General features: G+C 45.2%; 1 protein-coding gene across 1 annotated transcript in view; it reads right to left on the bottom strand.

Annotated features, from left to right (window-relative positions):
* Positions 1 to 675: 675 nt before the first annotated feature.
* The window catches only part of ntn2 (netrin 2), a 48,141-nt gene continuing 21,972 nt past the window's right edge, over positions 676 to 26,844 (bottom strand). Inside the window, exons 3-8 of the mRNA XM_036542781.1 lie at positions 19,731 to 19,919; positions 10,726 to 10,875; positions 7,602 to 7,655; positions 1,844 to 1,846; positions 1,626 to 1,700; positions 676 to 1,437 (exon numbers count right to left, since the gene is read on the bottom strand). Coding sequence (XP_036398674.1) covers positions 1,109 to 1,437; positions 1,626 to 1,700; positions 1,844 to 1,846; positions 7,602 to 7,655; positions 10,726 to 10,875; positions 19,731 to 19,919 — 800 coding nt within the window. The 3' untranslated portion in view covers positions 676 to 1,108. The remainder of the gene's footprint in view (positions 1,438 to 1,625; positions 1,701 to 1,843; positions 1,847 to 7,601; positions 7,656 to 10,725; positions 10,876 to 19,730; positions 19,920 to 26,844) is intronic.

Raw genomic sequence — 26,844 nt, 5'->3', positions numbered from 1 at the left:
GGTTCATGCAGCTGTAAATGCTTATTGCTGAAATGAGTCTTTTCATGTGACTCTCTTCAGTACCATTCCTGGAAGGTGATTCACAGCCCACAAAGGTGCACTACAACACAAGTAAAAGTCAAAGAGGAAAGAGAAAGGAGGAGATCATAAAACACTGACGGCATCATGATGATTCCAGAGGTTCCCCTGTCAATGTTTACTGGTGTTGACAGGCATTCCCTGTTTCCATGAATGGAGGAGTCATTCTAGAACTGTGCAGTGCTGATGCTGGAGATGTCATCTGAGCAACATGAAAGACAGGACAGACTGGCCTACCATTTGGGCCTATAGGATAAAACAAAGCCCTGTATAGAGTAGGTATGGGTACAGCAATGGCTTACTGTGTCAACCGGTGTGGAGCACAGTCTGTGAGCAGCTGAGGATCATGGAAAGGGGACACACAAGGACAGCCCTTGTTATGAGGATTGCTTGAGGCAGAGTGGCAAATCTGCGTTAAAAGAGTCTGCTGCAAGACCACGTGGTCTTACAGGATACAGTTACATGCCTTCTTCCAAACAGTCCACTGTGCTGTAAGGACGAAAGGTCTTCAGATGCAAGATGGATGAAGATGGTGAAAGCAGAGGTTAACTGTGCTCTGTGGTAAGCAGCCTGATCCACAATGGCTCTGTGGCTGGGCAGAGTTTCCAGGATCAGAGAGGCAGTGGGACAGAGGTTGTGTAGGTTTTGTGACTGGGAAGGCTGAAACTAAAATCAGTCATTATATCTGACCACTTCCATTGATTTTTATGGAAAAAAGTTAACCTTAACCACGGTGTCCTACTTTGAAAAACAGATATGGCAGGGTCTTGAGGAAAAAAAGTGGACATTTTTTGCTGTCGTTGTCAAGAGAGGGAATGGTATCAGCTCTCGTTTACACATCGTACCCTTTTTAACGGTCCCTTTTCAAGGCAGACCAATAAAAAAAGAAAGTCACACGCAAATGAAAAACAACAAAAAACGGGAAAAAATAATACAATATACACAAAGTGGTCCTTAAAATGGGCAAGATACATGCAGTCTCTGTATGTGCTGTGCCCCTGGGCATGTCGGGAAGGGGGCTGTTCTCCCATCATGCTTTGCTGCACTTGCCCTTCTTCTCTTTGCGCTGGAACTTCCGCAGCCGTCGTGTCCAAACGTCCCGCCACTGGATGACCAGGCTGTTCTTGTCGGCCAGGAGGCCCGCCCGCTCGGCCCCGCTCTCGCTGGTGCCCATCACCAGGAAGCGCTTGCTCATCTGGATCTTGGGGCACTTGCAGGCCAGGTCCTTCATGTGGATCCAGAGGAAGTGGTCGCCCCGTTTCAGTGGCTCTCCGCGACTCTTGTATACTGCCACCACGTTGACCGAGAACTTTGCCCAGTCCCCGACTGTCTCCATGTCCAGCACGTTCACTTGCACCGCTGGGAGATGTCACGGGACACATGGCACAGTAAGAGTAGCAAAGAGAAATGGCAGAGAGAGGGGTTAAGATTAACTAATGCATATATACTCTGTTGCATTATTTCTGTTAAACCCTGCATTTCTCAGAGACTCTGCAAAATATTACATTTATTCTCAATGGTATTTTATGTACACCCAAATCTCTCACCATAGTCCTTCTTGCAGTACTTCTTCATGTTGATCTTCAGATTGCCCTTCACTGGTTTGCAGTATGACTCACAATCTGTGAACAAACAGTCACATACAGTTTTAAACATAGCCTTTTAAACTCATAGACTAATCAATGACTTTCCTCTGGAGCCACAGAAAGACTCTGACTAATCATCATGTTGAATGCAAGTCAAGGTCCTTTTACGCAAAACATACCCGCTGAAACAGCAGAAATTTCAAGAATTTAAGTGTGAATCACAAAGTAACACAGCTAGGGATAGGATTGTAAACCAAGCTAGACATTAGTCCTTGTTCTTGTCACCAAGACTGGAGCACTATTGCAAGCAGTGAAAATGTTCACAAATAATCTTAAAATTAGTGGGCATATCTAATATGACTTAACAAAACAATCTTATCTCTGTGTCATTGGAGATGATCTTACTGGCAATATAACGTTCAATAAGTCACAGACTGTGGGGGAGACCCATAATGCAACTGTTTTTAGACAGGTCATGTAACCTCACAGAACTACAGTTCAATAAAAAAATCATCAGTGATTAAAAGTACAGCCAGTACAATAGCTTAAGTTCATCTTTTGAAGTTCTTTGTCTCATTTAGTGGTTTTGAAGACAGGTTGATGTCCAAACACTTTCACTGCTTCATACTGATACTATTCACAGTGATATGTTCCATGTCTGAAAACAGCAGATACACCCAGTTGGTCACTAGACCCACAGCTGCTACCCTATTGTTTATTCACAAAAATGTTTGATGACATCCCGTATGCTCCAAGTGTAGGTCATCTGAAATGATCATGTTTCACCATTATTACAATACAGTGTGTGACAGGCAGATGGATGTGCCCCTGTCTGAGGAAACTCAAGGCTAGTACACATACAGTTCCTGAAAATCACTCGCAAGCAATCACTACACACAATTTCAAATTAGAGAATCATACCATGTTCCACCATCTCAGGACAATTTCAGAGCCACTCTCTGGTCACTGATGCTGCCTTGCAGCTTCAATAAACACCAGCACTCCAGGACACACAAAGTTTACATCCATGTCTTATGTTTTCAGATAAATCCCTCATACTCTTGCCACAGTTTAATAAATTCCTCATCTTCTGTGCAAGTGTTTGGCTTGTTGCTCTGTTTTGCATCTTACTTATTCCATGGCTTACTCCACACTTTTTTGCAGTTCAACAGGAAACATTGTCAAAATTGTTTTCAGAAAATGGCTGTCTTTTATTTTTTGGCATATAAGTTTATTATTTAAAGGCTATTATTGAATGGTTATTTTTCATTTTCTACTGGCAGTTTCTCACTGCTCGTGAAACCCTATGCTAAAAAGGAGTTGGCGAAAACATCAAGATGACTCGCAACCTCTAAGATGCTCGAAAAAGCAATTATCATCACTCACATGACCTGACAAATTACACACAAAATATGATTTCAACTTGCAGCATCTACCATTAAGAATTATAGCAAACTCAGGAGAGCAATCAAAAGAGCTAGTCAAATCACAAAGTGATCGAAACTACTCTATGAGGAAGAGGTGGTGTATCCTTCTAGCACTTCAGGCCCAGAGCAGCACCTGGGACATGTGTGAAGCAACAACAGCAAAGAACCATTAATCCAGATGAGGTGGGCAGGAGCGAAAAACAGCCCTTCACAAATAATATTCAAATCTCTGCAGTAGCCCAGTGGTTAAAGGGCTCACAGAGTACGAGGGAAAGACCTCTTTATTGCCTTATTCGCTGAACAAAGGATTCAGAGTGGGTTAAGAAAGTGAAGCTGCAGTACTATGAAGACAGAACACCAGACCCCGGGCTCATTCAGGACATGGGAAGAGCGCTCTGCAGAGTGGTGACCCTGGGGTGGCCATTGAGCGCCTAATGCCAGTGTTTTGATAGAATGTGCCAGTGACACTAGTGCCACTAGTAGGAGCTGCTCTCCCTGTGGGTCCCACACACAGAGCTGAAGGAAGAAAGAAGCAAAAACAACTCTATGACAGTACATAAAAGACAAGTGCAGAAGCTGAATGGGCTATAGAAACCTCATGTGTGTAGTTGCGGTCAATCTTACGTCATGGCCTGACTTTGCAGCCCACACAGCACTACAGCTATAACATTACCACAGTAGCTGTCATGACATAGGAGGTAAAAGATGTTCATTAAATATTTTTAATGAGCATTCTCTGTTGTTGTTAAGAAATGTGAGCCTTTTGCGTCTGGGGCGAACAGACTGTAAAAGGACGCCTAACTTTTATATCACTAACTTCAGCTTAATGTAGGACACTGGACACATGTTTACAACAACTGGCTCCTTAGCGACTGACACAAATCAAACCTCTATAAGCATATGTATGCGTATGTGCACATATGTGTACTGTATATAAAACAAAGCCAAAACAAAGCCAAATAATGACTTTGAAAATTGTCATGTTTTCCGCTTTGATACCAACGGAATAATTCATATGGAATTCTAAGCTGGTTAAAGAGCACATGCAAAAGGATTTCAAGGATACCAATGAATTTTTCTGGCATGAAACTGAGAGCCTGTGGTTCTGTGCACTGATGAATCTGTGGCTTAGTCCTGCAGCCCTCAAAATGAAATCATTCAGAAGTCTAGTCAAAGGGGTGGCTTCAGTTCCAAATACAACGAAATAAAAGTGATTGCTAACTTAGGAATGGTCTTTTTCCCCTATTAAAAAAACAAATGTTTTCTCGATGCATGTTGTAGGACAGTATTGCTCATTTCGGCGTTGATTTTTGAAAGAAAGAAAGAGAGAGAGAGGGAGAACAGGAGGAAAAAAAGGAAGAAAAAACTATAAAAATGTCAGGGGAACTTGGCTGTATATCAGAGCGATGCAGTTTTTATTAGTGGTAACCAGAGAGAAGCTGGGCCAGCTGCTTCTCACAACTCAGTGGAGCTTTCAATAAATCTGTGAGGGGGGAACTGAACGCCATTCAAGCGCCTTCCCCTCACTGTGTCCCCAAGCGCAGGCCCGGAGCAGCACCCCGAGGACCCACTACAAAAACAAACAGCGCTGACACAGGCTGCCATTGCCTCTTGGCCAGCTACTAAGATGAATAAAAACATTTTTTACAGGAAGGAGGGGAGGGAGGCAAAGCAGACAAAACACGGTCTCTGCTACACATGGTGGCTCTCCGTTATTGCGTTGACTGTCTGCCATTCGGTTGCCAGGCGACTGACGAGGCCCCGAGTGTTACCAGATGTGGCTGGGGAGGGGGTGTGGTGGTAGGGGCCACGTGTGCCACCCCTGGGGGCGGAGGTGGCATGAGTTCACTCATTACTGGTGTCAGAGCGGGTGCCAGTGAGATCTCACTATGAGCCTGTGGGCCTAAGAGAAGGTGTGGGCTGCATGTAGTGTCATGCCACTGTTGGGGGATTGGCCAGTAAAAGTGGCATTAGTGCCTGAGAAATATGAGTGGAAAAGATTATGCAGTGCAGAGATGCAAGGCAAGAGGTTTTGTGGTTATAAGTTGAAGATGTTGCAGGTTCTGCTGTTTTTTCTTATACATACGTGTTAAGAAAAATGCTTCAGTGATAAGCATAATAGTTTTGATAATTAATTAGGAACCTCCAATATCACTGGTATTAAACTGTAACTTTTGGTTGCTTAGAGAAAACAAAGATCCAGATTTTGCACCACCACAACCACATCTTCAAAGGAGGTTTGTCCCAAACAAAACATTCCCCTTCTCTATGTTACTGTTGGTTGTCACATGACATATTGCTCTGAAAATCATGGCCTAGACTTGATTGCATGTCTTAAAAGGGAGTCTGGTTAATTCTTTAAATTTGAAATATGCAGGAGGAGAAGGCAACATGTGAGCTGAAAGCTAGCCACAATGGTTGCCCAGTGTTAGTGGTGAGCATCTGGCTACTGGCCAGTGTGTATTTTCCCATGAAGAGTCACTTACTGATGGTCGATCACCTGGAAAGCCCAATGAATCAGCCATTGACCCTGAAGAGTTGCTGCTGAAAACCAGCACAATTGTGTCAAGATCTCTGGTTACTGTGGTTTCCCCTTCTCTTTAAATCAATGTCTAGGACAAATTGCAAACCCAACACACCCGCAGCACTTTTCAGATTGTGAGTACAAGCTCACAGGCGGCACAGGAGAGGTTTCACTTCCACAGAACAGGCGCAAAAACACTGTATTTTAACATACATCTACATATAATGACCATATTCTGTTAATATAGCCTACATAGCATCAAAGAGGCATGGATGAACACCGAAGCAAAGTTGACTGTGGTATCCCCGCAAATACTACTGCATGTCTGAATGTCCTTATGTGTCTGCAGGGGGTCTAAGCTCATCCTCTGGAGCTTTGGAGCTTGAGGGGGGGGGGGGGGGGGGGGGGTCAAGCATCCTGCCTGTGGGGCTGGTGAAGTGACAACAAATCCCTACCACTCCCAAGAGAGTCACATTCTCCAGAGCACTGCTGTCATCATGGCTTCTAACCTCCTGCAACGAGACCCAGGGTGGCTTGGCTACAAGTCAAAGCCATCGCCGCCCTCCACCCCAACTAAAACCTGCATGTCTGTATGCCATCAGGCTGCAGCTTCTTACATTACATTACATTACTGTCATTTAGCAGACGTTCTTATCCAGATATTTACTGAGGCAACTGTGGGAAAAGTATCTTGCCCAAGGGTATAGCAGCAGTGCCCCAGCTGAGAATCAATCCGGCAACCTTTTGGTTACAAGCCCTGCTCCTTACCACTATGCTACACTGCCGCCCTTCCTCACTGGCTCTGTGTGAGGGGTAAATCATGGCCACTCAATATGTCTGTCCTCAGCCTGCAGTATTGCACAGGGGATCGCCCTCCCTCCCTACTATTGATTCAGCCAACACAATGGCCACTGAATTATGATTTGGCATTTTGGAACTGGAGCAGAATGCCAACCTGCAAAACTGGAACTGGAAGTGACCAGGGCTGAACTGAGAGTGGACCATTAGGAGTGGAGCGGTGGGGCTGATCCAGGCTTGAGCTGCTATCCCTCTGTTTCTGCACCTCCTCTTCCCTCATGAAGGCATATCATTATGAACCATTAGGTCCAGTTTGCTTGTTTGTTATATATGCCTAATGGCATTAACCATAAGAGAGTGTAACAAACCTGCCTGTATAGCAGTGAATAAGCTGTCAGGATTTGACTGTCATGATCACAGCTACTTTGTCTGTATCAATAAGGTAAGCATCTTGTCTTTATTTCCTGCCGATCCATCTAATTATAAATTTTTGTAATGGTAATTTGACGATAATGACAATGGAAACATATTCAAAAATATTCCATCAACAAAGCGAAGCATCTGGAAGAATACAGCAGCCTGTCAAGCTCAGCAGCCTGTCAAGGGTCTGCACTGTGAGGAACTGATAACAAGATTCAGATGTGTTTATCAAAAGAGTTAAACGAATTACTTTGTTAAAATAAATAAATGCGCTTGGAAATGACAATGGTTTTCACTTGATCTACCTGAAAAGGGTGAATGGGTCTTACAGAGAACAAGTATCATGACAAGTCCATCTACACAGACACTGAAACAGGCCTGAGCCACAATGCAAGTGTTTTCACTGTGCTTCATATTGAATTTATACCAGTGAACAAATACAAGTTCAAGAAAAGAACAAATGTACAGCCCAGAAGTCAAGAAAAACAGGTAACATCTTACTAAAGGTGATAAGACAATCTCTTGATTAATGGATATCATGGGATGTACACCATGAATACACAGAACAGACACTCACTGGAGGGCTATTATAATGGGTAAGAGGTCGTTCTTTAAACAGGTGTGTCTGTGTTTGTGTGCGTGTGTGTACATATGTGTGTGTGTGTGTGTGTGTGTGTGTGTGTGTGTGTGTGTGTGTGTGTGTGTGTGTATGCGTGTATGCGTGTGTGCGTGTGTGCGTGTGTGTGTGTGGATGGGGGCAGCTCTGACCTGCAGGCTCCTCTGTGCTGCTGACCACCGCAGTAGGGTTCACCACTGGGATCTCTAAGGGAGAGAGAGAAAAAGGGTGCAGTGAGCAAATACTGTTATGACACAATAATCTCACCATTAATCTAACGTAATTGGCAGCATTTACATGGTGTAAATGAAAGATTTCCCTGTGAGTGCTGCTCTGTGGGGGCCACCTGACAGGGTAGGGTGAGGGGGAGGGACACAGGGAACCAGCATCATCTGCCGGCAAACCCTGCAGCATACAGCCAATCACACTGCAGGCCCCACAAATGAGTCCCCTCACTCGCTCCATGGCGACGGCTTGGACAGACGGGGTTTAAGGGCTGCCTGCTGCTCAATGACACCGTACCCTTGTTGGCCTGCTATCCCATATGGAGGTATCATATACATGATGTCTTATGACTGATTAAGTAACTGGTCATGTATGATGCAGTGTATGTGGGCTATGGATGTGTAAGTGTGTGCGAATATATATGTGTACATTCATTCACCATCCTTACTTATTTTACAATCCTTCACCTAGTGTTTATGATATCCTGATACGATGTTGAGCCCTCTGAAATGCTGCGCTAATGCATATGGGGAATTGTAATGATAGCATATTATATGACTGAAGTATATAATTACATGGTTCTCCTGCCTGGGATAATGAGCAGAGCGCTAATGATGGGGGATTTCCACTATTCCCACCCAATCGTACCCCACCTTACACAAGGAATGCCCCCCACACATATAAAAACCTCACATGACAGGACCCAGACGTGAAGTGCACCAAACTGAACACAGACACACGCGAGCGCACCCCGCCCCTGCCGCCCGGACATTAAGCACAGCACGCCGCGTGCAGACACACAGTACACCACATCACACAGAGATGGCAGAAGTCATAATACGCACAGACACACGCACACACCACACCATTCCAGTGATACAAACCACACCACATCACACGCTGACAGAGCGCATACTGTTTCACTCGCGCGAACACACACACAAGCACACACACAGACACGGACCGCGCCATACACATTCGAAAACATACTCCACACGAAGCACACCGCAACATGCCACACACACACACACACACAAACACACCGCTACATACACTCGCCAGACTGACAAAGAAATGTCTTGGGGAGGGACCGGCTCTAATGCGCCACACATTCCTGCTATTAATTATGGGATTAAGTGTTATTTTTGCTCAGATGTTGGCTGGATCCCTTTTTGGCTAAGAGGGAAATGTCAACATGCTTTGAATGTTTTTGGGTGAAAATGATGTAAACAGTAAAACTGATGATGGGAATGAAATCAAACAGAGCTCATCTGTTAAAAAAAGAGCCACGCTTTAACACCCAGCACTGTATGTTGAAACTACGACATCCTTTGAAACCCCGGAACAAAAACTCGAAAGAAAGGTGCTATACAGTAGTTTTTTAACCAGAGCGCGGCACAGCCAAGCCTACACAACAATGGACACTCAGGGAATACCCACAAAAATGTATTCATTTGAAACTGAAATTGTAAAACATAGGGAGCTTGTCCTGCTCTAACGCTCCTCATTTGATTAGGGAGCCAGCTGGGAATCTCCCAGGAGAATTGCTGCATTTGATTTTGATTGACAGGCAAGCGCTTGGATGCGAGTGACAGATGATTTCCTTGAAAGTGATGCAGCCCCCTCAAGAAGAAAAACAAAAAGCATTCAGACGCCTGTCACAAGCTGTGCCTCATCAGCAGATGCCCTAACGGCTGTCCCCTGCCGCAGTATTTCTGTGCATTCAATGGGTGTCTGCAGAGAGCGCCCACCCACCCTAATGCCTCTATCAGCTGTAGCGCTCTGTCTGCATGCGGTGCTGAAAGCTGCTGTAACTGAACAGCGTGGCACCCCTCTAACCTCCTCCCACATGCCCCAGGTGCGATTTCCATGCAGTCCACCTTTTTTTGGACCACGCAGGAACAAAAAGACACCGGTGGCAGAGGTGGCAACGCAGAGGGTTGCGCGTGCCCCGCGGACCATCTCCTGGTCGCGCGTCCCTCCAGCGCTACTGGAATTCGCCTTGTTTGCGGCCTGCGACCGCAGTGTTTTCCCTCCCTGCCCTCTGCCATCTGCTCTGAGTAAAGCGGGGTGGGCCAGTGCGGCCCCCGCCACACGGAGCAGCATGCCGGCAAGCTGCTTCCAATTCCCCCCCACCTGGGCGCGCAGACCTCCGCTCCGCGCGGCGTCCCGCTCCGGAGGAGCTTAGGCACCGCTGCGGGAGCGACTGAGGTGCCGATCGTCGCCGCAGATCTGGGGGGGGAAAAAAGACCTTCTTTTCTTCTGTTTTAACTGTGGAAGACGCAAATTGCTGCGTTCGAAGGCTTTCCCCTCCTGGAGGGTGAATTGCATGCACAACACTCCGGCGTTACCAAGGTGCAAATCGCCGCTTGGAGCAGGTTAATTGAACATGGAGTGGCGCGCAGCATGTTTTAATGGCTGGCAAAAGGGCACTCCATTACCCCAGATGAGAAAGTGGAAACAATCTCTTGATCTGAGTAGCATGGAGACAGGAACACAAACAAATAAAGGAAGCAGAGCTGAGTCTGCCATCGGTGCTCCTCTGTGCGGCGCAGGGGCCTCAGCTGGTTCATGCTCCGATGCAGAGCAGTCAGTCCCTGGGATCAGATTACTGGACCCGTCTCTGGGCATGTTCCCACCAGCTCCCCTCTTCCCAAATCCCCTGATCTCAGTACAGCACTTTGCTTCACCTGATCATGTGCAGGTATGTTTACAGAGACTGAGGCTCTCAGAACCACAGGCACATAGCAAGTCCCAGAGCACAGTACACAGCACCTACAGAGCAGCTGGCACCCCTCAGGTCCACCAGGGTACACAACGGATCAACGGCACAAAGCCACACAATCATTAGGCAGAAGCTTATTTGAAGGTCCTGTAAATGACTCAAGGTCATTCACATCTAGGTGAGGTGTGCTCTACCTACAGAGGTCCTGTGGAACAGTGAGACAGGTGCTGTGAGAGTGTTTAGAGCTGTGAGATTCACTGGAGTCACAGAGCCCTGTGGAGGAGTGAGACAGGCAGTGTGAGAGTGTTTAGAGCTGTGAGACTCACTGATGCAGGGGGCTACCGGGGAGCGGCTCTGCTGGTAGCCCTTGGCGCAGCGGTTGCAGGTGATGCCCGTCACCCCGTCCTTACAGGGGCACTGACCTGTCGTCTGGTTACACGTCTTGCCTGCAGCTCCCACTGGATGGCAGTCACAAGCTAGAGAGAGAGAGAGAATGACAAGCAGGAAGAGAGAGAGAGAGAGAGGGGGAAAGGGAGAATGAGAGGGAGAGAGGCAGAGAGAGATGGGTTAGAAGTCACTTGATGGAATGTATTATCAAATTGCACTGGGACATGGTGCTCATTTCTTGCAGTCTCTTGTTCTGATTTATTGGTTTGGGATGCAATTTGAGGCTCTAATGGAAAAACCAAACCAGGGTAGCTCATACATCCATGTTGACCAAACAACCAGAGCAGCCAAGGAAATAGTTCAGATGTAATGGGTTTTATTTTCCTTTTTACAGCTACAAATAGTGATTTGGGCAGTACAACCCCCATACTGCCCCCCCTCCTCTGAGGTGCTCCCTTTAACCCATCAAGCTTCCTGGCCCAGTCAAGCGCCAGCGAGGGCAGAACGCCCTGGGTGACTGCAGCTGGCACTGCCAGGCGGAGAACGGGCAGCCTGGGGAGGAAATGCAAAGTGCTGTGCTGCATGTCCGGTCTCATAAGTGCCGTGTTAGCGCTGTGACATACTCTCCATTTCACGTCTTCCACCCAGCTCCAACGGCCGGCCCTCCTGCCAACACCAACACGCGAGAGCTCCTTCTCGGGTTTTTATGCGGTGTTACAGTACGGCCCGTTCGGCCCACATTGGGCAATGAGATCTTTACGAGCTACAAAAACTGTGCTGCTCTCAGAAAAAGGAACATGGTGACAGCGCCCATTGTCAGCTCAGCCCCTTCTTTACAAGGTGAGGGACGAAGTAAAAGCTGTTGTCTGCATTCCTGTGTCCTGGGTCTCGTAAGGAACCCGGCTCAGGCCATGCAGCTCCCGCTGTCCTCACCGTAAACAGGAGTAAATCTCCCTGTCTGCAGCTTTCCCTGGCTCTGCACCGGAGAATAAACAGAGCACCCCGGGAGCCTACACTCACACGAGCAGAGCTGCACCCCATCCAGTGCAGAGCTCCATGGGTAAACACTTTATATCACCCAAGTCAAGAGCCAATGATTTAGACTGTGCTTTTTTACCACACACACACTCACACACTCACACATGCACACATTCACACATATGCACACAGACACACACATACACAGAGACACAGAGACACACACACACACACACACACACACACACACACACACACACGCATGCATACCGGTTTAATAACCATGCAAATCTGTGTTAGATTCTCAGTATTTCTACAATCTTCAACAGCAGGTTATTGTTACCTAGGTGGCATGAACACTCTGACAACTGAGACATGTTTTCAATTGATTATGCTAAACCAAATAATTCAAATTCCAATAAGTTGCACTTCTGTACTTTAATTGTGTGAAATGTTTGTTCTGCCAAACAGTGAGCCAGAGAGCTCAGGTGAAACAGGATCCAGGAACCTGATGGCTAATCAGATCCCAAGAGGAATCACAACAGGATTCATGTAATCTGAGCCCGCCATATCATGAATTAAGAAAACAACATACACAAACTGTAAGATTTTGAAATATTGCGAACTATTGATGAGCAGCGATCCAGAGTCAAACTTTGGCTCACTAGGCTTGAACAGGTTTGACAGGGGCCAGTAGAGCCAATTTGCCTGGGCTTGAAATGGGGGTTATTCTGCCCCGGGTGAATAAAAAAATACGACTAAAAAACATTCTGGTGAGAGATAGGATCAAGCGAAAAATGAAAATGGTACGTTTATTGTCTCTATCAGATCTGGCGCAGGGAGGAGTTCCTAACGCACAACGACTGGCAACAGCACGGAAGCAGAGCTCTTTCCCCCTTGTTAGTGATTAATTTGGTAGAAAACAACCCTGTTTGATTCAAAAATTGCACAAGTAAGCAACATTACTAGACTGTAATACGAGAGGTGTAATTATTACCCTGCCTCAAACAGTCGAAATTACACCTCGGGGAAATCCCAGTAACTGAACTGCCCTGAGACACAGGTTACCAAAGGAGCGACAAGCGTGCGGCGCTCAAAAGAATTCCTGGGCTTTGTGTTGTTTGGTTTAATTGTATTTTATTTCCACTTTTAGTCTGCTGCACAGCTGACAGGCTCAACCACCTGTTAATGGGAACGACCATGAAAACAGGAGGCGGTCCCATGATTGCACATGTGTGCTCTTTCTGGGGTGTCAGTGACCTCTGCCTGTTTGAAGCTGCTCTCTGTAAATCCACTCCCGCCCTTATACGTGCAAATTCCCGCCTCCCGGTCCCAAGACTTTTGGTCACGTCCTGTGTTGCAGAGGCAAGGGGCGGGCCTGTTACATGCCTGTATTTGAGGAAAGGGCGTAAAGGGTGAAGGTCAGAGGTCGCCAGTCCTCCGGTGTGACTCTGACCCTCCCCCAGCGCCACAGCGTGACTCAGTCCGGTTAGTTCCTGCGCCCAGGTGCCGAGGGGAGCCCATTTGGGAATTTCTGACATTCCTTCTCCTCGCTCCCCTTCACGCTCACAGATGTGCTAACAAACTGCAGCTGATCAGGCTCCTAACAGCCGCCGTTTGAAGTCACCGAGGTCATTAAGCGAGAGAAAGAGGATGAAGGGGGCTTCAGAGCACAAATAGCCCAGATTTTCACCACCATCCTGAACTACTCCACAGGTCGTAAAAATACGCCGTAACCGAGAGCTACACAGCCCAAGCCATGCGAGCTCTGATCCACCATGGTTAATGCAGGTCTCCTTTTGTTGCACGATGAGAGGACAAGAAAGATACTTCGCATTTTCCACTCCGTGGAAAATGCAAGCAGAAGTTGACCGGGCAGAGGAGAGATTTGGCACTCGGTGTCATGCAATATTGTCGGCATGTCGAGGATCTGTCAGAGACGGGAGGAAAGAGCCAGACTGTTTAATGCGCTGTCATCAGATCCCAAGATGGAGGTGCCACATTAAAAACTTCCTGTCATTTGATCCAGTTCATAAAACCGGCTTTCTTAATGTCAGAGGCCTGTCAAGGCTTGTGTCGCCGCTTCAGAAGAGCACTCGTCCATTGTTCTTGCACCAGTATTGGGCACTACCCAAATAATAAACAAGTACCACATATATACATCATCACTCTCTTCCTCTATGTCACACACTCTTATTTAATCATAACAGATGCATATCGCTGTCTGGGAAGACTTTGACTCATGCTTGTGTCATCTTAATTTATTCAGCACATTGGCTGAATTCTTTGTAAAAATAATGTATTAGTCAGTTTGGAATTACCCATGCATGCTTGCATGTTACCCGTAAAAGCTCTCACCAGCACAGGATGGAATGAGAGAGGTTTTTGCTGTCTTGAAAATAAATACCACAATTCTCTCAGGTATTTCAAAATGCCATCATTCCAAACAATGTTTCGATACGTGCAAATCAGCTAAGATCCTTATCTCAACTGAAACACGCACTTGATAGACGTAACAAATTCCTAAATTCCAACAGCTTTCTACTTCCAAGTTCCAACATCAAATAGAAAATGGAGGAAGACATTCTTCAGTTCTTAATGGCAGAAAAACACGAATGAAGAAAATGAAGATTAATAGTGATGAAAGTTGGCAGAGAATGTGAGGGCAGTAATCTGAAAGGGTAGTTATACTTATTTAGGGCCTTTCTTTTCCTTCTTTTATTTTTCAGACCTTTTGGACCATTAGTGATAAAAAAGCAACAATTAGCATTAACATAATGGGTGCTTTTTGCATTTTTCAAATGTACACGGGTGTCCAGTTTTGGATTGTGCTTGTACATTGTCCTTTTGCTGTTTAGGGTCTATGGAGACCACGCATGCAGCTTTTCCACAATGGCCAGGCTATGCTTCCACTGCTTTTTTCTGCACTATTGAAGATCAAGCTTAACGAGAGCCATTCTGGGAGAAGAGCCCACTGTAACAAACCATGGGTGGGACTGGCCCCTAAATATTGAGCCATGGGTGGGGTTAGTGTACAGTACTGTACAATTCTGTGCCAAAGCAGAGGTGCTTGGTAAGACTGATCCTACAGACATAACAGCACTACAAACTGAAAATGTTAAGGGAGATCACTAGGGTTACAACAAAGTACTGAAAAAGTCTGAAAGAGAATCTGGCAAACCAGACCAACCATGGAATCATGAGATTTACGCTTTCATGATGCGATTAAAAACATCCTAAATCTTCACTGCACAAAAAAAGTCTTTCAGGGCATTTCAAATGAACTGGCCACAACAGGGTTTAACCGAAGTACAAAGCCATGCTGTGGAAAAAATAAAGCTAGAAAACAGAGCTACAAAACCACAGGGGTGGGTTCTGTGGACTATCTGTATTTACATGTCCGCTAGAACGATGTTTATATGTGTGTGTGTGTGTGTGTGTGTGTGTGTGTGTGTGTGTGTTTGTGTGTGTGTGTGTGTTGATTGAGTTTATCTGATGAATTTGGTAGAATTACAACATATTTTTTGAGTTCAGTAACCATATTTATAGTATTTTAACAAGCTGACCTTTAAAATGCATCCTAGGTAATGATATATAAAACATCATAAATGAGAGTTTAATGGTAAGGATATGTTCAACATTTTTTAACATGTTTAACATAGAGGACACCAACCTATGTCTTTACTTTACACCAGTTTGCCAAAGATTTCACAGAAAATATATTTATATGATAGGTACTGTAGACACTACCTTGGTTGATACATTAAGACCATTTATCCGTAGGACATTTTAAGAAAATGAAAAAATGAATTGAAAATGTTCCAAATATAAAAAATATCCAAATACTTAAAGCCAACTTTATGGCAAATCCAAAAGAAAATATGCCTGGAGATACAGGCCAATGGAAGAATTCTGCACAATTATTCAAATGATTTCTTGCATGGTGTCCAGAACTGAGCTGCTAACAGACGACGAAGGTATGACAAATAACAGGTGTACAACAGAGGAACAAGGAGCATCCATGATGTCTATAAGTCATTAACCCAAAAATGAGAAAAGTGCCATGATCACAAAAGTGGCTCAGACTGAAAGGGAAAATGCTTCAGTATTATTAACTCTCCTGGAGCAAGGGAATTGGTATTTTGAATTCAACCATGACATTGCTGGAGATCATGCTGAGTTCCATGCAAACCTTGGGTAAGTGTATAATTGATTAACAAAAGAGTTGTGTCCTTTGATATTGCAGCGCAAACACACACACACTATAATCACTAAGCCATTATAAAAGTCATAAGAAAACACAAGTTGAATGAGAATAAGGCAATGTGTTTCTGTAATCAGCATCTCAATCAGGTAATTAATATGGCCTGATGTCACCAAAATTGGCATACTAACCTGCTTTGTGAAAAAATGGTGTGAAATACATCTGTGATGCCAACAGCCTCAAGTAAATCTTCCACTTGCCTGAACTCCTGCCCTGGTCTGACCCCGGCACCGCGGCTGAAACGGGGCAACAGCTACTCCAAAGAACTGCCGTTACAAGACCTCAAAACCACAGCCACAAACTCACAGACATAAACCACAGTTGCCCCGAGCTGCAGACAAAAGCTGTTCAGCGTAATAAAAATGACAATAAGACATTTAAGAGCATGCTCACACACTGCATCACTGAAGAGGAATCTGAAGAGCTGGAATATCACTTACAGCCATACCCTGTGACTGCATTAAATCGCCATGACGCCACTACACTGAGATTTTATTGATGCTGGCCAGAGAATGGCAGGAGTGCCACACCATCACACTTCACATCGCGCCCACCCCCACCTCCGACACTGTGCCCGTTTGAAGTTTTATGTGGGGAGGCGATAGGCAGTTAAAAAGCAGTAAAAAGGATTTCGGACACTGATGACTTTCCAAGTCTATGTGTCTGAAGACATGACGGGCAGCTTTGGAACAGCTCTGGTTCTCTGGTGACCACTTAATCAACACAGTCAGTGGTAGCACAGGTCATGAAGAAGCATTAGAGGTGAAAGGGTCACACATGACCCAGAATCCCCTGACTAGGGACAGTGCATGCATGGGCCTGACACCAAAAATGGCACTGAGAAGGCATATGAAGCCATGACAAGCATACAGTTCAAGATTTTTTTTCTATGGGAGATATAAAGTTAGCTATCACAGTGTATGTTGTGGAAACAGCCTTGACCAGTCATTTAGATTTCATTTGCAGAACAAGACCATATTACCCCCATTTCATAACAGTAATAAAACTGGACAATGTACCGCTTGTGGATTCAAAACACAACTAAAAAGCAAGCTACATCACAGCTACATCTGAGTGCTAGTGAACATCTGTAGCAACTTTATATCTTGGAGTTCCAAATCTTGCTTTAATGTATGAGCACACCGTATTCAACCTGTAGATGTCTGCCTGTTTAAGAATTCCAAGGTTGGTTCAAATTAAAGGAAAAGAGATGTTGACCGCTTCATAGGCAAGGAATAGCATAACAAATTATGCAGTTTTTTTGACAGACCTTTTATTTAACCATTACGTAATGGACCCAGCTCAGTTGTAGTTAACAGAGGGTTACCCTATTACCTGCTGAATCCTAACAAGGTTTCACAAAGCAGTATGATAGTGTATAGGGGCAGAGAGACATGGGCTTAATGGAGTGCAGGAGAAGGTAGGGGTGTTTGTGACAAGCAAGATAACTTTAGATTGGATGTCCTTTCTCCAAACATGTTCTCATCTAAGCCTTTCATAACAAGCGTCCAGACCAGGCTGGCTGTGCGTGTCTCTCAATGGACACCACTGGCTCCAGCCTGATATTTCATCTCCCTGTTTATACTCTGGGATCGCCTCATGTTATTTTTTTTTCAAATGCTTTACATGTGTTTCATTTTAGAAGAAGTCTTCCCAAGTCAGAGTTCTTTAAACATGCAGAGATGACTACGTGGCTTTCGCTGGCACAGCCAGTTCGATTTGCACTTTGGGCTATTTTTTTTTTATGCTCCTCATCTGTGGACGCCAAGGTTGAGTGGAAAACTGCGCCTACTGCGTCTGAGCACGCACATGCATTAACGTCCTCCTCCATATCCATATATTCCAGACAGCTTATCTTTCCCGTGTTTACTTCTGCGCTTTTCCTACTCCTCGCTCTATAAAATTGCAGGAGTGGCATGGTGCCACCTAGCTCAGGGCTTAGGGCCTGCTGGGCCGGGCAGCAGCTCAAAGAGGCCGGACGCCTGGGTCTGCAAGTGTGGCTTTGAAGGACCCGCAGCTGATACAGAGGCGTGATTGAGAGCAGATGACGCGCCGGCCACTTGACCCATCGATCAACGTCTAGCCCGTCCATTAAATGGCGGTGCTCCGAGGGCGAGGGGAGAGGATTGGCGACCCTGGCACCACCAGCTCCACCACGGAGGTCTGATTTGAAGCAGATTTCCCCCACCGTGTTCCTTCAGGAAACACCTGTATTTTATTGCCGCTACCCCGTTTCAAACGTGACACTGACCCCGCCGATTTATTAACGCCCCCCCCCCCCCCCCCTACCCGTCGCAGGCGGACCTGAGGAACCCCACGACAGGAGGAGAGTGGACGCCTGGGCTTCAGAGGACTGGAGAACTTGAAAGAAGAGAGCTGAGAATAACAAGAGCCCAGATCAATCAGCTTGCCAGCCGCCCAAGCTGATCCCTATGGCCAAAGGATTTTCATTTCCTACACATCCGGGCTTTTGAAGGGAGAGCGATAAACTTTTATCACCGCCGAGCCAATTCTGACCTGCTGCATTTGTAGGCTTTGATAAAACAAATCACCTCCTCCTGGTTTGTCCTGTGAGTGAGGAGGCAACAGAGTTCTGGATTCTATTACACACCCGAAGGAGGCTCTGTGTGATCGGAGGGCCAGGTTAGGTCAATCACCACTCAGCCTTGCCACAAACATCATTATCATTAGTGGCATAGACGTTATCTCCATCAAACAGATCAATGTGACCCCATGAGCTCTTTGGTGTGGATCACTGCATATCCCTATGGAGGAAAACTGATACCCTTATGAAATAAACAATACTCCATTTTCTAAACAATAGACATGCCCTAAGAGCCAAAAGCAACACAACAGCTTCCTAGATTTGACTTCTTATTGTTTTAAAGAAAACAGGCTAAGTAGAGAATACTCTGATACTGACACAGCCTGACCCAGGTTTGGTTGGATCGTCTCCAGGTGAGAACAATGTCATGTGTCAGTCATGGAAATGACTGAAGTGGAAACATGAGACAGTGTGATCAGGCTGGTTGTAGCAATGTTGATTCTGATAGAGACCCTCACAAGTAACCATGGCGGTTTGGCAGCCAATTCCAAACTCCTGACCTTTCCAATCTCTCTCCTACCACAGGACCAAAATGTTCTCTCTTTCTCTCTGTCTGTCTGTCTGTCTGTCTCTCTCTCTCTCTCTCTCTCTCACACACACACACACACACACACACACACACAGACACAGATACTAATCTACACGGCTGGCCTGTAAAAGCTCCTTCTGCTGTTGATTTGGAGAGACAGCAATTGCCCATTTCCCTAAAGCAAAAAAGAACCAAAAGGAAACTTGAGTTGCTCTTAGCATGAGATGGAACAAGAAAAAAACAGCCAAACGGGATACATGCTGTTAGATATTTGCTGTCAGTCAAAAACTATTTTTTACGACAAACATAACTCAATCAACAACTAATCTAATTTAGCATGGAGTAAATAACCTCCAGTAAAAAATATTTTGTTGAATCTTTTCATTGTTGAAGTTAAACTATAAAAAAAGCTTTTAAAAACTTTGTTTATGTGAGCAATTCAAACATGGTGAAAGTTCAGAAATAAACCTGGATCCGGTTTGGTTAATCCTGAAACCTGGCAAACAGATTCTTTTTCTGTAAGGACAGTAACGGTGAATAAACAAATGTTCACTCTCAGGTCCTGTACCTTTGCAAGCCCTGCGGTGTGTGATTGGCCGGGCCAGGTCTCTGTAGAAGCCTTCCTTGCAGTAGTGACAGTGGCGGCCGGCGGTGTTGTGTCGGCAGTTCATGCAGACGCCCCCGCTCTTCCTCCCGGACAGCTTGTACAGCTCCATGTTGAAGCGGCAGCGCCGGGCGTGCAGGTTGCAGTTACACGCTGGAGAAGAGACAGAGAGAGGGAGGGGGGAAATAAAGAAGGAGAAGCAATAAACAGGAGTTATTCTCCAAAATCCCCATTTCTAATGCTGAAAATGCACTGAAAAGAAAAAAAAACAGCAAGACTACAGTTGGACAGGCTTGTAAAAACCCTGCACTCACAGTACTATGCAGTTTTAATATCACTAATATTACATCAACATATTTGCTTCTCTGCGTTATCAGTAACATTTATTATCAAAGCATAGCATGAATACAATTTTACAGAAGAGTGTATTGCCTTAACTGTAAAGCAGAGGATTTAAATTACCATGATAAGGAAATTCAATTAAAGGGACATCTGAGAGTGCTTTCTCACTGAGTGGAAGGTCAACATAAATGTGAAAGTGAGAGTCAAAAATCTCTCAAAAACCAGAAAAGCCAGAGGAAGATTACAGTTCATTACTTTTTTCGAAATTTCAGGGTCTCAGCAGTTTGTCTGCTGAGGACAATATAAGAAACGCTTATCATTTCCAGCCAGCAGGCTGGTTGATATAAAACTCAGAATGGGAGTCTTTCTCACACGCTGGGGCTATATCATCACATACATTACATGCTGAGTAAATACCCGTCTAACTTGGCAGGATTCGCTGATGCAGATGCTGTTTCTGCTGCGGTGGCAGTTCCTCTGTGAGTGGGACAGGGAGGCTGTCAGAGAATATATGACTGAGGAGGGGCTCTGAAGCTGGGCAGGAGGGGGAGACTGGAGTGGAGGTTAGGTGAAGGTACTGAGTTACTGCCAAGTGAGATTCAAATTATCAAGATGTCAGATCCTCAAAGACACCCCAGTCTCTGCAAACACAATCAAACACTCCCTTTCTGGTTACATTTCCACAAACCCTGCTGGAAATGGGAGACAATGGCTCTTATTCCGCTCAGGAACTGAAAGCAAAAGACAGTGACCAGGAGCCTTGACTGTTTACCCTGGGGAGGGGGGCACCTTGAGCATTTTGGCCAGTGGCATCATCAAACTCAAATGGAACCGAGTGCCATCTGCCCCGCAGATGTTGTTTTGCCACCTCTTTAATTCACAAAGAGAGGTGTTTGGGTTATACATTTCAGAGTATACTGAAATGGACCCCTAGGCCACAACACTTTTGAATTTCCACATAACATGTAAAGTTTTAAAACACCTCTGCATCGATCAGCAAAACTTTTCTCACTTCCTTCTCTTCTTTTTTTAGAAGGGGAATGAACTTTTATGTGAAATCACAATTCCCCTATAAGGCAGGCTCTGACCCACTTGCGGTCCAACTTGCTCATCACCACACAGACTAAAGAGGCTCATTGCAGGAAAAATGCATTCACCTAAATTAACCTTGGACTGAAAGAAAAAGCAGAGCTCCAAATTGGACCGAAGAGGCACACCCTGCAGTTCCTCCCCTTTTTGCGCTTTTATTGTTACCTTGTTAGAACAACATCCTTCCTTGGCCGAACAACATCATTAGAACATCCACTTTCCGTCATATGTGCGCCATTAAAATAACGACAGTAAAACAGTTATTAATCCAATCTGTTCATACTACAATAAAACTATTGCAGGGACGCTTATGCGCTAATGGACCCCAGTTCCCCCATTCAGACAGCAGTGGCCATTTTCTAGTCATGTCCAGTGCACCATCACTGCTTGGGTGAAGTAGAACAACTTGTCTTACAGCTGCCTGCTAAGTGAAATACAGGAGTATCTGTCCTGACAGAGGTGTCTGTCATGTTTGCACTACAGGTTTCACTTTCTCTGTGCTGTACTGAAGGTACTGAAGCTAAAGCTGCTGTTTAGTCTCCATGTCTGTGATGAGGGTTCATTTGAGTCATCTATCTGATTTGCAGCTCTGTTGGCAGTGGGCCTGTGTGATCCAGACAACTGATGCTCCTATTCTTTTTCAGCACTGTTAATTCTTAGAGGGTCATGGGGAATTCAGCTCTTCGGTACTGCTATAGCTGGACAATGTACGTTGTATTATGCAGGTCCCTGTCTAATTTACACTCACTTTTCGCTTGCTGGCTGCATTAGAATCATCTGGTGAAAGAGCTGGCACAGACTGCCGCATGGGCTGGGAGTCCAGTCCGTCTCCAGGTTAAATAAGATTCAGACTCCTGAGTCAAGCACTTGGAAGGGGCTTCAAAGCTCATTATTACACTGATTTTCTCCAGCTCAAAATGAGCTGTCTGATGCAAGTAAACAGAAACAAAACCATACCCACCCCTACCCCCTGCCTCCAAATAAAGGTGAAATAAATAACAACTGTGCATGACTTTTAAAAGATATTTACGAATTATAGTACATTTTAAGAGTTTATTTTATTCATTTGAAGGTCAGCCCATACTCTTCAGTCGTGACAGGCACATTGAAGCACTCTGTCCTTCACACTGCAGGAGTATGACCCTGGGGGGCTTTTGCCTCCCTTGATAACAGGAAACGTGTCATTGGCAATCTAGTTCTAATTGTCTTTCTAAACAAATGGAGGGAAATTTGAAGAAAAAGCCCCACATGTGAACAGGGGAAAAACCTGAAGCATAATTTGAAACAAACCGGTAACCATTACTTACATTTGCGTAAAAGCATTCCAACATTTCCCCAGATACCCTTCAACCGACACAAACAAAGGTGAATTGTAGACAGACTGGAGCCTTTACCTGCTCTTCATCTTGCTATTCTGTTAGACCAGTCACAAGACAGTCCTCACACCATAGAGGAACACGTCTAGTTCCGGCAGAGGCTTAAAATGAGAGGGAAACCCTTGCACTGGTAGAGACTAAAGGTGACTAAGGACTAAAGGGTATATCTGGCCATGGTATAGGTTTGAGGTTTGAGGGGGAACATGTTGCATTGGGATAGGCATTGGTGATGGCTTAAGCTGAGAGAGAAGGTCTGGTACTAGGACAGGCTGAGGTAAAGTAAGGCCTTAGCATTGGCATAGGCAGGAACCCTGCCTAAAAGGGTCATAGGGCCCAGCAAAGAGTGCATTCCCACACTCTTTCCCAATTCTCCTCCACAGTTCCATCTGACTATTATTATGGAACCAATTTGTACGGAATTCTCCACTTAATGAAAAACTATTTACTTAAATCCCCCTCAGAGATAAGTCACTTTTCCTATGATACAGCGCAGCCTCTTTTCCTGTGTGGTTTCAAAAACCAGTGGTATTGGTCCCAGTCCTGGAAGCAGCAACTTAGATTAAGATTGGACAGACCAAGCCTTTAGGGCTGTTTACATGAGCAGAAAGTGGAGAGAAAAAGATGGGCAATAAGACTATTTCCTTTCTTTTGAATGGATGCACCGAGTAGCAGTGTAGCGGAAAAACATGCCGGATGGACTTCAGAGTAATTTCTGGAAAAAACCCACAATGCCAAGTTTCTAATTTTCCATTCCTTGCTGCTTAAGGATGTTATGCTACTCTGAATCTAACTCCTTGTCAAAATCTGCTTAAAAGAATATGAAACAGAGCACATCAGCAGAGAGAGTTTGAGATATGTAGTAATCAAATGCCTAATACCCAGGCCCAGCTGTGAGCACTTGCGTCCATTAACACCTTGTTGGAGGGCATGCAAAAGACTGATTACCCAATTAGTCCCCACACCAAAAAAGGGGAAAAAGCCTTGAGAGCTTTAAAATGCGCTAGAACATCTCTATTGGACCAGAGCGTGTCAAAGATGTGGTGCACTGGGTGTTTGCAGTAAAAACATTGTGCCATTTCCTGAAGTGAGGCAGAAGGTTCTGGCCATTAAGACCAGCATAAACGAACAATAAATATGACAAGCCAGCTCTGGGTTGAACTCAGGGCCCAGTGGCCCACCATTTATCCTCTGCTTGAATTTGGGCCAAACAGCCTGTAAGAGCAGGGGAACCAAGTAGAGCACCAGTGATCCGTTTGTGACCTGAGCTGCGCTTGAACCACATTTTGAGCTTATTATTTTTTTTTTTGCTTTTCAGAGAGCTTGAAAAAGGGGGTGAGGAAAGGGGAAAAAGGGGGCTGTTAAATTCACCTCCGTGGTGCTCCAGGATTTTCTGCAACACATGGAATGTTTATGAGTTTGTTTTGAAGAGCCGCACACTCCAGACAATTCCCCCTAATTAGTCTCAGCAGGGATAACTGCGCCCCAGCAAGGCCATTTCTAAATTCATTAACACATCAAAGCTGAACGGGAGATTTTTAAAAACACTTGGTAATTGTTATCTGTTGGAGAAAGCTGGGGGTTCAAAGCAAGAGTGTGGGGACTCCAGAAGTCTGTGATTAAAACAGCCAAGCAGATTTTATAGGTCAGAGCCGAGCACACAAGTTTTGCTGTTTTGTGAATTTTTAAAAACAAAGACAAACACTCAATAAATTACACAACTGAAATACTGAAGGAATGAAGTGCAGGGAGAAAGCCATAGAGAAAACAAGAAGAACAATGAGACTGGATTATTACCACAGACTTTCCACTAATTGTGCCCTCCTTGCTTTAGTACTATGGATCTGCACCCTCAGAATACAAAGCTGTGGTCATTGGCAGTTAAATCTAGAATGGGGTGAGGTCACATTTCATGAGGGAAATTAAAGATATTGACAATACCTGGACAGCAGAAATCATCTGTGTAATAAAGTGTAAATTAATGTCCATATATTCTGAGGAGTCTAGGGTGTTCAGTCATTCTGCCTGTCAGTCATTGGCACTCTGGGTTTTACAGTACACAGCCAGCACTGTGTACAATACAAAGGCAGTGTGGTGAGAAGAGCTTGTCTTTCTTTTGAAATCTTTATCCTGTTTTCTTTCTCCAGAGAGCCCCTCTACCCTGTCTTCACAGCAGGTCTTAATTGGTTCCACTCTGAACTTTTTAATGTCCTGCTGATACAGTCATTACCATATCAAACCCACATTAAAATATTTGCCTCATTTAAATTTCCCTCAACGTTATTATTTTGGGTTGTTTACAGTGATGCTGCTGTTTCTGTGTGCATACCATTGCTTATTTCCTAAACTGGAGGAAAAATATGTGGCTGGCTGACTGGGGGAAGGGGGTGGTGATTCAGCGGTAGAGGTGGTGGTGGTGGTGGGTTCGGGGGGGTGCTTTGATTCATGTAAATGTGTTCTACTACTGTTTCAGCATATATCACTCAGACACAAAAAGATGCATTGACAAATGGCACAATTTGTCCTCAACAGCAATTGCCTATTCAAATTTTCTTCTAAACAAATCACCTTCCACTGCAACTTCATAATGATCCAGGCTGTGTTTCTGTCCTCTGCCGGTGCTTTGTGATGTGTCTGTGGAGGAATCAAGTCGTACTCGTATGGTCGGGTGCTTTCAGAAGCATACACAATGTGAGTTCCAGGCCTAAAATCCTAAAATAGTCCCTGAGAATCCGTGGCTTGTCTAAGTTGCCGTTGCCCATGAATAGATGAGAATCCCTGCAGCCTCCAGTCCCGTGCTCTAGATTAGCGGGCCTGTCTGCGTCTGGCACTCTCAGCCAGCCTCCCCCGCGCCTGACCACAAACACGCGGGCCAGGTTCTGCCAAGGCGCACCAACCACCTGCTCAGGACCCGTGAAGCCTGCCTGTAATCTTCCTGTAAAAAAAGGCAAGTGAGTGCACTCGACCTGGTGACTGAAGGCCTCCCCCTCACAGCCCCGGCCTCCTGGACTTCCCTAGGACTACGCCTGTCATGCTAGCCCCTCTTCACAGCCCAGGCAGCTTTGGGTACTGCTGACACAATGAAGCTTCGCACGCGCCTCCCCTGACACCAGCTTGGCTATCCCCCCCACCCCCCACCCCCAGTCTCAGTTTCACCTCTCTTCCTGGTCAGCCAGTCGCCCACCGTCCCGCCAGAGCCAGCCTCTCCAAACCTATTGAACTTAGCCCTTTCATTCCGCCCTGCTCGCGGCTCTCTCCTCTCACTCTTGGAAGGCGTCAACGGGAGGCAGATTTTAACAAGATTACGCTGGAGTGCAGCCAGAGTGGTCCTGTGTCAGTGTGAGTCTGCTTAAGCACCGAGTCTTCTGCCCCACTTCACCCCCACACCACCTCAACCTCCACAGTCCTCTCTGTCCACTCTCTCCTCTTTTATTGCTGACAAAATTAAACTAAACAAATGTGAAAACAAAGTGAATTGTTTCAGATCAACCAATGAAGACAAATTACAGGGCATTTGTTAAGGGTCATACCTTCACACTGAAAAACCTAACCACTCAGATGTTGTCGTAGACTCTTCTAGCCTTGAAACTGATGTATGAATGTCATGTCCTTGATATTAATGCATTTCAGTATTTGTTCTGTGAAGATGGGCAATTGATTCAATGGTTAAGTGTTAGAAAGGAACAGAATGATTCAGGAGTAAAGCATCAAATACTATGTGTATGCAGGATGAGACTAGAGGGACCACCAGCAGCCACAGCAGAGAACCAGATGGCAGGAAAAGGGGAGGAAGAAAGACAGAGAGAGACGCATGGACATTTTAGCCCTTGGTAGGCACAAAACTTTGCATTACTGGGACACAATTATCTGAAACTACAAAGATGCATATAGAGGGACACCTGTTCTCACCAGTATAGTAAAAGGCATTTTCTTTATTTAAAAAAAAAAAATCGAATTGACAACAAAAATCTGATATGGTCACGAGCCTAACTCTGATACATTTTAATTAAAGCTCCAAAGTCTGAGAAGGTGAAATGACTGGAAGCAAGGCTCAGCTGTTATTTGATCTGTCTGCATCTCTGCCGGTCTCTTCCCACCTCCCTCTAATCTTCCCTGGCTGAAACCCCCTCTAAATGAATTTTCCCCTACTGTCTCGCTACAGCTTGGGTGGCATCAGTTAGTGCTGAGATACTGCACAATTCAAGTCACATAATCTAATCAGTTAACACAACAATATTAGATTAAAATTAACTGACTTATTTCTTACCCATTTA

Source organism: Megalops cyprinoides, chromosome 1 (genome assembly GCF_013368585.1).
Source record: "Megalops cyprinoides isolate fMegCyp1 chromosome 1, fMegCyp1.pri, whole genome shotgun sequence".
NCBI lineage: Eukaryota > Metazoa > Chordata > Actinopteri > Elopiformes > Megalopidae > Megalops > Megalops cyprinoides.
This window is presented reverse-complemented; position numbering and strand designations above follow the sequence as displayed.